At 55.0% G+C, this 15,000-nt stretch overlaps 1 protein-coding gene across 1 annotated transcript in view; it reads right to left on the bottom strand.

Annotated features, from left to right (window-relative positions):
* LOC135565447 (11-beta-hydroxysteroid dehydrogenase type 2-like) overlaps positions 1-13,364 on the bottom strand; it is a 14,468-nt gene extending 1,104 nt beyond the window's left edge. Inside the window, exons 1-3 of the mRNA XM_065012506.1 lie at positions 13,159-13,364; positions 4,636-4,773; positions 1-1,889 (exon numbers count right to left, since the gene is read on the bottom strand). The exon at positions 1-1,889 is cut by the window's left edge and continues 1,104 nt beyond it. Coding sequence (XP_064868578.1) covers positions 1,486-1,889; positions 4,636-4,773; positions 13,159-13,279 — 663 coding nt within the window. The 5' untranslated portion in view covers positions 13,280-13,364 and the 3' untranslated portion in view covers positions 1-1,485. The remainder of the gene's footprint in view (positions 1,890-4,635; positions 4,774-13,158) is intronic.
* Between the last annotated feature and the right edge of the window lie 1,636 nt (positions 13,365-15,000).

Genomic DNA, 15,000 nt, shown 5'->3' with positions numbered 1-15,000 from the left:
GCCGTGTTGGTGCCATCGTGTTGGTGCTGATGGTGCCAGCCGTGTTGGTGCCAGCCGTGTTGGTGCCAGCCGTATTGGTGCCATCGTGTTGGTGCTGATGGTGCCAGCCGTGTTGGTGCCAGCCGTGTTGGTGCCAGCCGTGTTGGTGCTGATGGTGCCAGCCGTATTGGTGCCAGCCGTATTGGTGCCATCGTTTTGGTGCTGATGGTGCCAGCCGTGTTGGTGCCAGACGTGTTGGTGCCAGACTTGTTGGTGCCATCGTGTTGGTGCCAGCCGTGTTGGTGCCAGACGTGTTGGTGCTAGCCGTGTTGGTGCCAGACGTGTTGGTGCCAGACGTGTTGGTGCCATCGTGTTGGTGCCATCGTGTTGGTGCCAGCCGTGTTGGTGCCAGACGTGTTGGTGCCAGCCGTGTTGGTGCCATCGTGTTGGTGCCATCGTGTTAGTGCCAGCAGTGTTGGTGCCAGCCGTGTTGGTGCTGATGGTGCCATCATGTTGGTGCCATCGTGTTGGTGCCAGCAAAACCATACAGCATATTAAGGTGCTAACAATGAGCCCTTCAATATGAACACCAATATAATGAGCCCTTCAATATGAACACCAATATAATGAGCCCTTCAATATGAACACCAATATAATGATCAATGTGAACACCAATATAATGAGCCCTTCAATGTGAACCCCAATATAATGAGCCCGTCAATATGAACACCAATATAATGAGCCCTTCAATGTGAACACCAATATAATGAGCCCTTCAATATGAACACCAATATAATGAGCCCGTCAATATGAACACCAATATAATGAGCCCGTCAATATGAACACCAATATAATGAGCCCTTCAATGTGAACACCAATACAATGAGCCCTTCAATGTGAACACCAATATAATGAGCCCTTCAATATGAACACCAATATAATGAGCCCGTCAATATGAACACCAATATAATGAGCCCTTCAATGTGAACACCAATACAATGAGCCCTTCAATATGAACACCAATATAATGAGCCCTTCAATATGAACACCAATATAATGATCAATATGAACACCAATATAATGAGCCCTTCAATGTGAACACCAATACAATGAGCCCTTCAATGTGAACACCAATATAATGAGCCCTTCAATGTGAACACCAATATAATGAGCCCTTCAATATGAACCCCAATATAATGATCAATATGAACACCAATACAATGAGCCCTTCAATATGAACACCAATATAATGAGCCCTTCAATGTGAACACCAATATAATGAGCCCTTCAATATGAACCCCAATATAATGATCAATATGAACACCAATACAATGAGCCCTTCAATATGAACACCAATATAATGAGCCCTTCAATGTGAACACCAACGCAAAAACCACAATATTCAAACAAAAATAGCCAACAACACGATGAGAGTGTTTTACCTGACGTAAGTGGGTCCTACAGCTTCCACTTTTTACCTTAAAAACAAACACACATTTCATTGTTTTACTTCTTTATCTTCTCCACGTTGTTGTTGTTGTTGTTGTTGTTGTTGTTGTTGTTGTTGTTGTTCTCTTTCCTCAGCGCTCGTGGGATGATCTTCTTCTGGACAAATAGTCTCTGGAGGAACTTGTCTGAGAGACTCAGAGGGAAATAACTATAAACGAAGTACATGAGGCCCACGCCGGGCCCAGCGTAGTATCGGACCAGGGGCCGGGGGGAGAGCAGCGCCTCGCTGATGGTGTTGATGACTGGTGACAGGTCCTCGTTAGCCGACTGGGCGAAATGTTGGAAGAGCTCCTTGGTCTCGTGTGTGTAGTCTTCCCCGTACTCCTCCAGGAGGCCTGCGGACAGGTTGTGGATCAGGCTCTTGTACTGACTCTCCCAGTAATCCTGGTTACCGGACTGACCTGGGATCAGAGGATATAGAGGGTTTGAGTTAACAGGGAGTTTTACTTTACACCGTAGGTTCTCTCCCAGTAACCCTGGTTACCGGACTGACTATATACAGGTCTGTGTTGTTCTGTAGAGATATCTATCTATCCCAGGGTCTAATACCACCAGGTATATCTACAGAGACTATATACAGGTCTGTGTGGCTCTGTAGAGATATCTATCTATCCCAGGGTCTAACACCACCAGATATATATCTACACAGACTATATACAGGTCTCTGGTTTCCATAGTACTCTAGAGGTCAGAGTGTGAATCGCTCCGTATTCAGCAAACCACTGCCAGACAGCTAGTTGTACACCAATAAGATCAGAGGCCGGTTTCCACGACAACACACAGCTACATAAGTAAAGATCAAACATCAGCGGAATCAAACTGTTTCAAATCTCAACTGCCCAAAAAGGGCCGTTATTTCATGTTCATATTCTAGATCTTTTAAAGCGCTCGCCTCCCTTCGTTTCCACTCCTCTAGTCCCTATCTAGCATCTCTCTGGCGTTAGTCCCCATCCCATCTAGCATCTCTCTGGCGTTAGTCCCCATCCCATCTAGCATCTCTCTGGCGTTAGTCCCCATCCCATCTAGCATCTCTCTGGCGTTAGTCCCCTGTTAGTCCTCATCCCATCTAGCATCTCTCTGGCGTTAGTCCCCATCCCATCTAGCATCTCTCTGGCGTTAGTCCCCATCCCATCTAGCATCTCTCTGGCGTTAGTCCCCATCCCATCTAGCATCTCTCTGGCGTTAGTCCCCATCCCATCTAGCATCTCTCTGGCGTTAGTCCCCATCCCATCTAGCATCTCTCTGGCGTTAGTCCCCATCCCATCTAGCATCTCTCTGGCGTTAGTCCCCATCCCATCTAGCATCTCTCTGGCGTTAGTCCCCATCCCATCTAGCATCTCTCTGGCGTTAGTCCCCATCCCATCTAGCATCTCTCTGGCGTTAGTCCCCATCCCATCTAGCATCTCTCTGGCGTTAGTCCCCATCCCATCTAGCATCTCTCTGGCGTTAGTCCCCATCCCATCTAGCATCTCTCTGGCGTTAGTCCCCATCCCATCTAGCATCTCTCTGGCGTTAGTCCCCATCCCATCTAGCATCTCTCTGGCGTTAGTCCCCATCCCATCTAGCATCTCTCTGGCGTTAGTCCCCATCCCATCTAGCATCTCTCTGGCGTTAGTCCCCATCCCATCTAGCATCTCTCTGGCGTTAGTCCCCATCCCATCTAGCATCTCTCTGGCGTTAGTCCCCATCCCATCTAGCAACTCTCTGGCGTTAGTCCCCATCCCATCTAGCATCTCTCTGGCGTTAGTCCCCATCCCATCTAGCATCTCTCTGGCGTTAGTCCCCATCCCATCTAGCATCTCTCTGGCGTTAGTCCCCATCCCATCTAGCATCTCTCTGGCGTTAGTCCCCATCCCATCTAGCATCTCTCTGGCGTTAGTCCCCATCCCATCTAGCACCTCTCTGGCGTTAGTCCCCATCCCATCTAGCACCTCTCTGGCGTTAGTCCCCATCCCATCTAGCACCTCTCTGGCGTTAGTCCCCATCCCATCTAGCATCTCTCTGGTGTTAGTCCCCATCCCATCTAGCATCTCTCTGGCGTTAGTCCCCATCCCATCTAGCATCTCTCTGGCGTTAGTCCCCATCCCATCTAGCATCTCTCTGGCGTTAGTCCCCATCCCATCTAGCATCTCTCTGGCGTTAGTCCCCATCCCATCTAGCATATCTCTGGCGTTAGTCCCCATCCCATCTAGCATCTCTCTGGCGTTAGTCCCCATCCCATCTAGCATCTCTCTGGCGTTAGTCCCCCATCCCATCTAGCATCTCTCTGGCGTTAGTCCCCATCCCATCTAGCATCTCTCTGGCGTTAGTACCCCATCCCATCTAGCATCTCTCTGGCGTTAGTCCCCCATCCCATCTAGCATCTCTCTGGCGTTAGTCCCCATCCCATCTAGCATCTCTCTGGCGTTAGTCCCCATCCCATCTAGCATCTCTCTGGCGTTAGTCCCCATCCCATCTAGCATCTCTCTGGCGTTAGTCCCCATCCCATCTAGCATCTCTCTGGCATTAGTCCCCATCCCATCTAGCATCTCTCTGGCGTTAGTCCCCATCCCATCTAGCATCTCTCTGGCGTTAGTCCCCATCCCATCTAGCATCTCTCTGGCGTTAGTCCCCATCCCATCTAGCATCTCTCTGGCATTAGTCCCCATCCCATCTAGCATCTCTCTGGCGTTAATCCCCATCCCATCCCATCTAGCATCTCTCTGGCGTTAGTCCCCATCCCATCTAGCATCTCTCTGGCATTTGTCCCCATCCCATCTAGCATCTCTCTGGCATTAGTCCCCATCCCCTGTGTTGGGTGTGACAACTTTTGCATATTCCCCTGCCACTGTGTGTTACACCCAAACCCTTCCCCCTGCTCCCCCAGGTTCCCCTCACCTATCTAGTATGAGAAGAGTAGAATGGTGGATGCAAGAACCCTGACCCCTGACCTCTAACCTTTAACCCTTACCTGTCTTGTATGAGGATGGTAGTATGATGGACACTTTGACCCCACAGGGTTCCAGCTATAACCCTAACCCCTAACCTCTGACCTCTGACCCTAACCTGTCTTGTATGAGGATGGCAGTATGGTGGACACTTTGACCCCCCAGGGTTCCAGCTATAACCCTAACCCCTAACCCCTAACCTCTGACCTCTGACCCTCACCTGTCTTGTATGAGGATGGCAGTATGGTGGACACTTTGACCCCCCAGGGTTCCATTTCGTGGCGCAGTGTGTTGATGAACAGGTTGAGAGCTGCCTTGGAGGCTCCGTACGCTGCTAGACAGGGGAATGGCTGCTCTCCTGGAGGGTCACAGAGGGAGAGAGAGAGAGAGCAAGAGAGACAGAGAGAGAGAGAGACAGAGAGAGAGAGAGATACAGAGATAGAGAGACAGAGACAGAGAGAGATAGAGAGACAGAGATAGAGAGACAGAGACAGAGAGAGATAGAGAGACAGAGACAGAGAGAGAGAGACAGAGAGAGAGAGAGAGAGAGAGAGACAGAGAGAGAGAGAGACAGAGACAGAGAGAGAGAGAGACAGAGACAGAGAGAGAGAGAGAGAGAGAGAGAGTGAGAGAGAGAGAGAGAGAGACAGAGAGAGAGAGAGAGAGACAGAGAGAGAGACAGAGACAGAGACAGAGACAGAGACAGAGACAGAGACAGAGAGAGACAGAGACAGAGACAGAGAGAGAGAGAGAGAGAGACAGACAGAGACAGAGACAGAGACAGAGAGAGACAGAGAGAGAGAGAGAGAGAGAGAGAGAGAGAGACAGAGAGAGAGAGAGAGAGAGAGACAGAGAGAGAGAGAGAGAGAGAGACAGACAGAGACAGAGACAGAGATAGACAGAGACAGAGAGAGACAGAGACAGAGAGAGACAGAGACAGAGAGAGACAGAGACAGAGAGACCACAACGTCAGTATTTAATATATCTAAATAGGTACTTGTTTCAGAGGGTTGAAGGGACGTGTTAACTATTTCCTCGAGTCACATCACGTTCTATTATCTTAAAAGAACTGATAAAATGTAAGTTACGCACTTTGCCCTTCGATAAATGCTTATTTTATATGGACAACATTAAAAGACGTCAGTAAAGATAAGAAAAGAACACTGGTTCATACATATGAAGGTGGAGGTGGAGGAGGAGGAGGAGGAGGAGGAGGAGGAGGTGGAGGAGGAGGAGGAGGTGGGGGAGGAGGAGGTGGAGAATGAGGTGGAGGAGAAGGAGGTGGAGGAGGTGGAGGAGGTGGAGGAGGAGGTGGAGGAGGTAGAGGTGGAGGAGGAGATGGAGGAAGTGGGGGAGGGGAGGTGGAGGAGGTGGAGGTGGAAGAGTTAGTGGAGGAGGAGGTGGAGGAGGTGGTGGAGGAGGAGGAGGGTAGGAGGAGGAGGAGGAGGAAAAGGAGGAGGTTGGGGTGGAGGTGCAGGTGGAGGTGGTGGAGGAGGTGGAGGAGGTGTAGGAGGAGGAGGAGGAGGTGGAGGAGGTGGGGGTAGAGGTGGAGGTGGAGGAGGTGGTGGAGGAGGTGGAGGAGGAGTAGGTGGAGAAAAATGAGATGGGGTGGAGGTGGAGGTGGAGGAGGTGGTGGAGGAGGTGGAGGAGGAGGAGTAGGTGGAGGAAAAGGAGGCGGAGGAGGCTGAGGAAAAGATGAGGTGGAGGAGGTGGAGGAGGAGGAGGAGGAGGAGGTGGGGGAGGTGGAGGAGGAGGTGGAGGAAGTGGAGGTGGAGGAAATGGAGGTGGAGGAGGAGGTGGAGGAAGTGGAGGTGGAGGAGTAGGTGGAGGAAGTAGAGGTGGGGGGAGGAGGAGGAGGTGGTGGAGGAGGAGGTGGAGGAAAGGGAGGTGGAGGAGGAGGTGGAGGAAGTGGAGGTGGAGGAGGAGGTGGAAGAAGTGGTGGAGGAGGAGGTGGAAAGAAGTGGAGGTGGGAGGAGGAGGTGGAAGAAGTGGCGGTGGAGGAAGTGGAGGTGGAGGAGGAGGTGGAAGAAGTGGAGGTGGTGGAGGAAGTGGAGGAGGAGGTGGAGGAGGTAGAGGTGGAGGAGGAGGTGGAGGAAGTGGGGGAGGAGGCGGTGGAGGAGGAGGAGGTGGAGGTGGAAGAGTTAGTGGAGGAGGAGGTGGAGGAGGTGGTGGAGGAGGTGGAGGAGGTGGTGAAGGAGGAGGAGGTGGAGGAAAAGGAGGCAGGGGAAAAGGAGGAAAAGGAGGTGTAGGAGGAGGAGGAGGAGGTGGAGGAGGTGGTGGAGGAGGTGGAGGAGTAGGAGGAGGAGGAGGAGGAAAAGGAGGAGGTGGGGGTGGAGGTGCAGGTGGAGGTGGTGGAGGAGGTGGAGGAGGTGTAGGAGGAGGAGGAGGAGGAGGAGGTGGAGGTGGAGGTGGAGGAGGTGGTGGAGGAGGTGGAGGAGGAGTAGGTGGAGGAAAATGAGATGGGGGTGGGGGTGGAGGTGGAGGAGGTGGTGGAGGAGGTGGAGGAGGAGGAGTAGGTGGAGGAAAAGGAGGCGGAGGAGGCTGAGGGAAAAGGAGGTGAGGGAGGAGGAGGAGGTGGAGGAGGAGGTGGGGGTGGAGGTGGAGAGAGGAGGAGGAGGAGGTGTAGGAGTAGGAGGAGGTGGAGGAGGTGGGGGTGGAGGTGGAGGAGGTGGTGGAGGAGGTGGAGGAGGTGTAGGAGGAGGAGGAGGAGGTGGAGGAGGAGGAGGTGGAGTAGGTGGAGGAAAAGGAGGTGGGGTGGAGGTGGAGGAGGAGGTGGAGGAGGAGGAGTAGGTGGAGGAAAGGAGGCGGATGAGGCTGAGGAAAAGGATGAGGTGGAGGAGGTGGAGGAGGAGGTGGAGTAGGTGGGAGGAGGAGGAAAAGGAGGAGGTTGGGGTGGAGGTGCAGGTGGAGGTGGTGGAGGAGGTGGGGGAGGTGTAGGAGGAGGAGGAGGAGGTGGAGGAAGTGGGAGGTAGAGGTGGAGGTGGAGGAGGTGGTGGAGGAGGTGGAGGAGGGAGGTGGAAAAATGAGGTGGTGGAGGGGTGGAGGAGGAGGAGTAGGTGGAGGAAAAGGAGGCGGAGGAGGCTGAGGAAAAAAGATGAGGTGGAGGAGGTGGAGGAGGAGGAGGAGGAGGAGGAGGTGGGGGAGGAGGAGGTGGAGGAGGAGGTGGAGGAGGTGGAGGAGGAGGAGGAGGTGGAGGAAGTGGAGGTGGAGGAAATGGAGGTGGAGGAGGAGGTGGAGGAAGTGGAGGTGGAGGAGTAGGTGGAGGAAGTAGAGGTGGGGGAGGAGGAGGAGGTGGTGGAGGAGGAGGTGGAGGAGGAGGTGGAGGAGGAGGTGGAGGAAGTGGAGGTGGAAGAAGTGGTGGAGGAGGAGGTGGAAAGAAGTGGAGGTGGAGGAGGAGGTGGAAGAAGTGGCGGTGGAGGAAGTGGAGGTGGAGGAGGAGGTGGAAGAAGTGGAGGTGGTGGGTAGGTGGAGGAAGTAGAGGTGGGGGAGGAGGAGGAGGTGGTGGAGGAGGAGGTGGAGGAGGAGGTGGAGGAGGAGGTGGAGGAAGTGGAGGTGGAAGAAGTGGTGGAGGAGGAGGTGGAAAGAAGTGGAGGTGGAGGAGGAGGTGGAAGAAGTGGCGGTGGAGGAAGTGGAGGTGGAGGAGGAGGTGGAAGAAGTGGAGGTGGTGGAGGAAGTGGAGGAGGAGGTGGAGGAGGTAGAGGTGGAGGAGGAGGTGGAGGAAGTGGGGAGGATGCGGTGGAGGAGGAGGAGGTGGAGGTGGAAGAGTTAGTGGAGGAGGAGGTGGAGGAGGTGGAGGAGGTGGTGGAGGAGGAGGAGGTGGAGGAAAAGGAGGCAGGGAAAAGGAGGAAAAGGAGGTGTAGGAGGAGGAGGAGGAGGTGGAGGAAGTGGGGGTAGAGGTGGAGGTGGGAGGAGGTGGTGGAGGAGGTGGAGGAGGAGTAGGTGGAGAAAATGAGGTGGTGGAGGAGGTGGAGGAGGAGGAGTAGGTGGAGGAAAAGGAGGCGGAGGAGGCTGAGGAAAAAGATGAGGTGGGAGGAGGTGGAGGAGGAGGAGGAGGAGGAGGAGGTGGGGGAGGAGGAGGTGGAGGAGGAGGTGGAGGAGGGAGGAGGAGGAGGTGGAGGAAGTGGAGGTGGAGGAAATGGAGGTGGAGGAGGAGGTGGAGGAAGTGGAGGTGGAGGAGTAGGTGGAGGAAGTAGAGGTGGGGGAGGAGGAGGAGGTGGTGGAGGAGGAGGTGGAGGAGGAGGTGGAGGAGGAGGTGGAGGAAGTGGAGGTGGAAGAAGTGGTGGAGGAGGAGGTGGAAAGAAGTGGAGGTGGAGGAGGAGGTGGAAGAAGGGCGGTGGAGGAAGTGGGAGGTGGAGGAGGAGGTGGAAGAAGTGGAGGTGGTGGAGTAGGTGGAGGAAGTAGAGGTGGGGGAGGAGGAGGAGGTGGTGGAGGAGGAGGTGGAGGAGGAGGTGGAGGAGGAGGTGGAGGAAGTGGAGGTGGAAGAAGTGGTGGAGGAGGAGGTGGAAAGAAGTGGAGGTGGGAGGAGGAGGTGGAAGAAGTGGCGGTGGAGGAAGTGGAGGTGGAGGAGGAGGTGGAAGAAGTGGAGGTGGTGGAGGAAGTGGAGGAGGAGGTGGAGGAGGTAGAGGTGGAGGAGGAGGTGGAGGAAGTGGGGGAGGAGGCGGTGGAGGAGGAGGAGGTGGAGGTGGAAGAGTTAGTGGAGGAGGAGGTGGAGGAGGTGGAGGAGGTGGTGGAGGAGGAGGAGGTGGAGGAAAAGGAGGCAGGGGAAAAGGAGGAAAAGGAGGTGTAGGAGGAGGAGGAGGAGGTGGAGGAGGTGGTGGAGGAGGTGGAGGAGTAGGAGGAGGAGGAGGAGGAAAAGGGAGGAGGTGGGGGTGGAGGTGCAGGTGGAGGTGGTGGAGGAGGTGGAGGGGTAGGAGGAGGAGGAGGAGGTGGAGGGGGTGGAGGTGGAGGTGGAGGTGGAGGAGGAGTAGGTGGAGGAAAATGAGATGGGGGGAGGAGGTGGAGGTGGGAGGAGGTGGGAGGAGGTGGGGGAGGAGGAGGTGGAGGAAAAGGAGGCGGAGGAGGCTGGAAAGGAGGTGGAGGAGGTGGAGGAGGTGGAGTAGGTGGAGGGAGGGGTGGAGGTGGTGGTGGAGGTGGTGGTGGAGGTGGTGGAGAGGTGGAGGAGGAGGAGGTGGGGAGGTGGAGGAGGTGGGGGAGGAGGAGGTGGAGGAAAAGGAGGCGGGGGAAAGGAGGAAAAGGAGGTGAGGGAGGGAGGAAGAGGAGGTGGAGGAGGAGGAGGTGGAGGAGGAGGTGTAGGAGGAGGAGGAGGTGGAGGAGGTGGGGGTGGAGGTGGTGGAGGTGGTGGAGGAGGTGGTGGAGAAGGTGGAGGAGGAGGTGGAGGAGGTGGAGGAGGTGGGGGAGGAGGAGGTGGAGGAAAAGGAGGCTGGGGAAAGGAGGAAAGGAGGTGAGGGAGGAGGAGGAGGTGGAGGAGGAGGTGGAGGAGGAGGTGTAGGAGGAGGAGGAGGTGGAGGTGGAGGTGGTGGGAGGGGAGGAGGTGGGAGGAGGAGGTGGTGGAGGAGGTGGAGGAGGAGGTGGAGGAGGAGGAGGAGGTGGAGAGGTGGAGGTGGAGGTGGAGGAGGTGGAGGAGGAGGTGGAGGAGGAGAGGTGGAGGAGGAGGTGGAGGAGGTGGAGGTGGAGGTGGAGGTGGAGGAGGTGGAAAAGGGAGTGGGGTGGAGGTTGAGGAGGTGGTGGAGGAGGTGGAGGAGGAGTAGGTGGAGGAAAGAGGCAGGAGGAGGCTGAGGAAAAGGATGAGGTGGAGGAGGTGGAGGAGGAGGTGGAGGTGGTGGAGGAGGTGGTGGAGAGGAGGTGGTGGAGAAGGTGGAGGAGGAGGTGGAGGAGGTGGAGGTGGTGGTGGAGGAGGTGGAGGAAAAGGAGGCAGGGGGAAAGGAGGAAAAGGAGGTTTAGGACAGCGGAGTCAATCACCACCTTGGAGACACCTGAAACCCCACCTCTTTAAGGAATACCTAGGATAGGATAAAGTAATCCTTCTCACCCCCACCCTCCCCCTTAAAAGACCTAGATGCACTATTGTAAAGTGGCTGTTCCACTGGATGTCATAAGGTGAAAGCACCAATTTGTAAGTCGCTCTGGATAAGAGCGTCTGCTAAATGACTTAAATGTAAATGTTAAATGTAGGAGGACGAGGAGAGGAGGTGGAGGAGGAGGTGGGGGTGGAGGTGGAGGAGGTGGGAGGAGGTGGAGGTGGAGGGGGAGGAGGTGGTGGAGGAGGTGGAGGAGGAGTAGGTGGAGGAGGAGGAGGCTGAGGAAAAGGATGAGGTGGAGGAGGTGGAGGAGGAGGTGGACGAGGTGGAGGGAGGTGGTGGAGGTGGTGGAGGAGGAGGTGGAGTTGGAGGGGGTGTGGAGGAGGGGTGGAGGAGGGGGTGGAGGTGGGGGTGGAGGTGGAGGAGGAGGAGGAGGTGGAGGAGGTGAATGAGGAGGAAGAAAAGGAGAGGGGAGGAGGAGGTGGAAGAGGAGGCCCTACAGGACAGGATCTGTCCAGGGAACAGGGTTGGAGAGCCCTGCCCTACAGGACAGTATCTCTCCAGGAACAGGGTTGGGAGCCCCTGCCCTACAGGACAGTATCTCTCCAGGAACAGGGTTGGAGAGCCCTGCCCTACAGGACAGTATGGTGGTGGGAGAAGGTGGAGGAGGAGGTGGAGGAAAAGGAGGCGGAGGAAAAGGAGGAAAAGGAGGTTTAGGAGGACGAGGGAGGAGGTGGAGGAGGAGGTGGGGGTGGAGGGGGTGGTGGAGGAGGTGGAGGAGGAGGTGGGGGTGGAGGAGGTGGAGGAGGAGGAGGTGTAGGAGTAGGAGGAGGTGGGAGGTGGGGAGGTGGGGAGTGGAGGAGGAGGAGGTGGGGGTGGAGGAGGAGGAGGAGGAGGAGGAGGAGGAGGAGGTGGAGGTGGAGGAGGAGGTGGAGTAGGTGGAGGAAAAGGAGGTGGGGGTGAGGTGGAGGAGGTGGTGGAGGAGGTGGAGGAGGAGGAGTAGGTGGAGGAAAGGAGGCGGAGGAGGCTGAGGAAAAGGATGAGGTGGAGGAGGTGGAGGAGGAGGTGGAGTAGGTGGAGGCAGAGGTGGTGGAGGAGGTGGTGGAGAAGGTGGAGGAGGAGGTGGAGGAGGTGGAGGAGGTGGTGGAGGAGGAGGTGGAGGAAAAGGAGGCAGGGGGAAAGGAGGAAAAGGAGGTTTAGGACAGCGGAGTCAATCACCACCTTCCGGAGACACCTGAAACCCCACCTCTTTAAGGAATACCTAGGATAGGATAAAGTAATCCTTCTCACCCCCACCCTCCCCTTAAAAGACCTAGATGCACTATTGTAAAGTGGCTGTTCCACTGGATGTCATAAGGTGAAAGCACCAATTTGTAAGTCGCTCTGGATAAGAGCGTCTGCTAAATGACTTAAATGTAAATGTTAAATGTAGGAGGACGAGGAGGAGGAGGTGGAGGAGGAGGTGGGGGTGGAGGTGGAGGAGGTGGTGGAGAGGAGGTGGAGGTGGAGGGGGAGGAGGTGGTGGAGGAGGTGGAGGAGGAGTAGGTGGAGGAAAAGGAGGCGGAGGAGGCTGAGGAAAAGGATGAGGTGGAGGAGGTGGAGGAGGAGGTGGACGAGGTGGAGGTAGAGGTGGTGGAGGTGGTGGAGGAGGAGGTGGAGTTGGAGGGGGTGTGGAGGAGGGGGTGGAGGAGGGGGTGGAGGTGGGGGTGGAGGTGGAGGAGGAGGAGGAGGTGGAGGAGGTGAATGAGGAGGAAGAAAAGGAGAGGGGAGGAGGAGGTGGAAGAGGATAGTATCCTGCCCTACAGGACAGTATCTGTCCAGGAACAGGGTTGAGAGCCCTGCCCTACAGGACAGTATCTCTCCAGGAACAGGGTTGGAGAGCCCTGCCCTACAGGACAGTATCTCTCCAGGAACAGGGTTGGAGAGCCCTGCCCTACAGGACAGTATGGTGGTGGAGAAGGTGGAGGAGGAGGTGGAGGAAAAGGAGGCGGAGGAAAAGGAGGAAAAGGAGGTTTAGGAGGACGAGGAGGAGGAGGTGGAGGAGGAGGTGGGGGTGGAGGGGGTGGTGGAGGAGGTGGTGGAGGAGGTGGAGGAGGATGAGGAGGAGGTGGAGGAGGTGGGGGTGGAGGGGGAGGTGGAGGAGGAGGTGGAGGAGGAGTAGGTGGAGGAAAAGGAGCGGAGGAGGCTGAGGAAAAGGATGATGTGGAGGAGGTGGAGGAGGAGGTGGACGAGGTGGAGGTAGAGGTGGTGGAGGTGGTGGAGGAGGAGGTGGAGTTGGAGGGGGGTGGAGGAGGTGGTGGAGGAGGGGGTGGATGGAGGAGGTGGAGGAGGAGGTGGAGGAGGTGAATGAGGAGGAAGAAAAGAGAGGGGGGGAGGAGGAGGTGGAAGAGGTGGAGGTGGAGGAAGAGGATAGTATCCTGCCCTACAGGACAGTATCTCTCCAGGAACAGGGTTGGAGAGCCCTACAGGACAGTATCTCTCCAGGAACAGGGTTGGAGATCCCTGCCCTGCAGGACAGTATCTCTCCAGGAACAGGGTTGAGAGCCCTGCCCTGCAGGACAGTATCTGTCCAGGAACAGGGTTGGAAAGCCCTGGTGTAAGGATACTCTCCAGGACAGGATCTTGTTAGCACTATTATTTAGCTTCGTTTAGTTTGGTATTTTGTTGTTTTTGTTCGGTGATCATTTAATAAAGGAAGGAATATGTGTATGTGTCATTCACCCCACCTGCAGGGCTGGAGATTGTGACGATGCGTCCCTTGGCCTGGCGCAGCAGAGGCAGGAATGTCTTGGTGACGTTCAGAGTCCCAAAGAAGTTCACCTCCATACAGCCACGGTAGTTAGACATCAGAGACAACTCTGCATCCCCAAAGTTAACACATACTCCTGCATTATTCACCAAGCCCCACAGACCTAGAGAGAGAGAGAGAGACAGAGAGACAGAGAGAGAGACAGAGAGAGAGAGAGAGAGACAGAGAGAGAGAGAGAGAGAGAGAGAGAGACAGAGAGAGAGAGAGAGAGAGAGAGACAGAGAGACAGAGAGACAGAGAGACAGAGAGAGAGAGAGACAGAGAGAGAGAGAGGCATAGAGTCAGAGAGACAGAGAGAGAGAGAGACAGAGAGACAGAGAGACAGAGAGACAGAGAGAGACAGAGAGACAGAGAGACAGAGAGACAGAGAGACAGAGAGACAGAGAGACAGAGAGAGAGAGAGAGAGAGAGACAGAGAGAGACAGAGAGAGAGAGAGCGAGAGAGACAGAGAGTCAGAGAGAGAGAGACAGAGAGAGAGAGACAGAGAGAGTCAGAGAGACAGAGAGAGAGAGACAGAGAGTTGAACCTGGAGAATAGTACCCTAAGCAAGCTGGTCCTGGGGCTCTGTTCACAAACACGAACAGACCCTACAGAGCCCCAGGACAACAGCACAATTAGACCCAACCAAATCATGAGAAAACCAAAAGATAATTACTTGACACATTGGAAAGAATTAACAAAAAAACAGAGCAAACTAGAATGTTATTTGTCCCTAAACAGAGAGTACACAGTGGCAGAATACCTGACCACTGTGACTGACCCGAACTTAAGGAAAGTTTTGACTATGTACAGACTCAGTGAGCATAGCCTTGCTATTGAGAAAGGCCGCCGTAGGCAGACATGGCTATGGATACCTCTGCCTAAACATCAGCACCACAGGTAACTTCCACAAAGCTGTCACATCCCAATTAGGATCTGGCTAAAAATGCTTGAATCAGTCATAGAACCCATTGCCCTTTATGGTTGTGAGGTCTGGGGTCCGCTCACCAACCAAGACTTCACAAAATGGGACAAACACCAAATTGAGACTCTGCACACAGAATTCTGCAAAAATATCCTCCGTGTACAACGCAGAACACCAAATAATGCAGAGCAGAATTAGGCCGATACCCACTAATTATCAAAATCCAGAAAAGAGCCGTTAAATTCTATAACCACCTAAAAGGAAGCGATTCCCAAACCTTCCATAACAAAGCCATCACCTACAGAGAGATGAACCTGGAGAAGAGTCCCCTAAGCAAGCTGGTCCTGGGGCTCTGTTCATAAACACAAACTGATTTTTGATAAACTCCCAGAAATCAGACATGGCTCTCAAGAGAAGACAGGCTATGTGCTCACTGCCCACAAAATGAGGTGGAAACTGAGCTGCACTTCCTAACCTCCTGCTCAATGTAATGACCATATTAGAGAGACATATTTCCCTCAGATTACACAGATCCACAAAGAATTTGAAAACAAATCCATTTTTGATAAACTCCCATATCTTAAAAAAAATGTTTTTTAAATTTTTTTATTAATATCAAATCAATACATGAAACACATGAGGGAACACAAGCATACATAGATTACACACAATGGACAATCGAGCTAGGGGCGGGGCTGGGGGCGGGGCTGGGCTAGGGGCAGGGCTAGGGGCGGGGCTGGGGGCGGGGCTAGGGGCTGGGCTAGGGGCGGGGCTAGGGAGGGGCTAGGGGCTGGGGCTAGGGGCGGGGCTAGGGGTGGGGCTAGGGGCAGGGGCTAGGGGCGGGGCTAGGGGCT

Source organism: Oncorhynchus nerka, linkage group LG27, assembly GCF_034236695.1.
Source record: "Oncorhynchus nerka isolate Pitt River linkage group LG27, Oner_Uvic_2.0, whole genome shotgun sequence".
In the NCBI taxonomy this organism is placed as follows: Eukaryota; Metazoa; Chordata; class Actinopteri; order Salmoniformes; family Salmonidae; genus Oncorhynchus; species Oncorhynchus nerka.
This window is presented reverse-complemented; position numbering and strand designations above follow the sequence as displayed.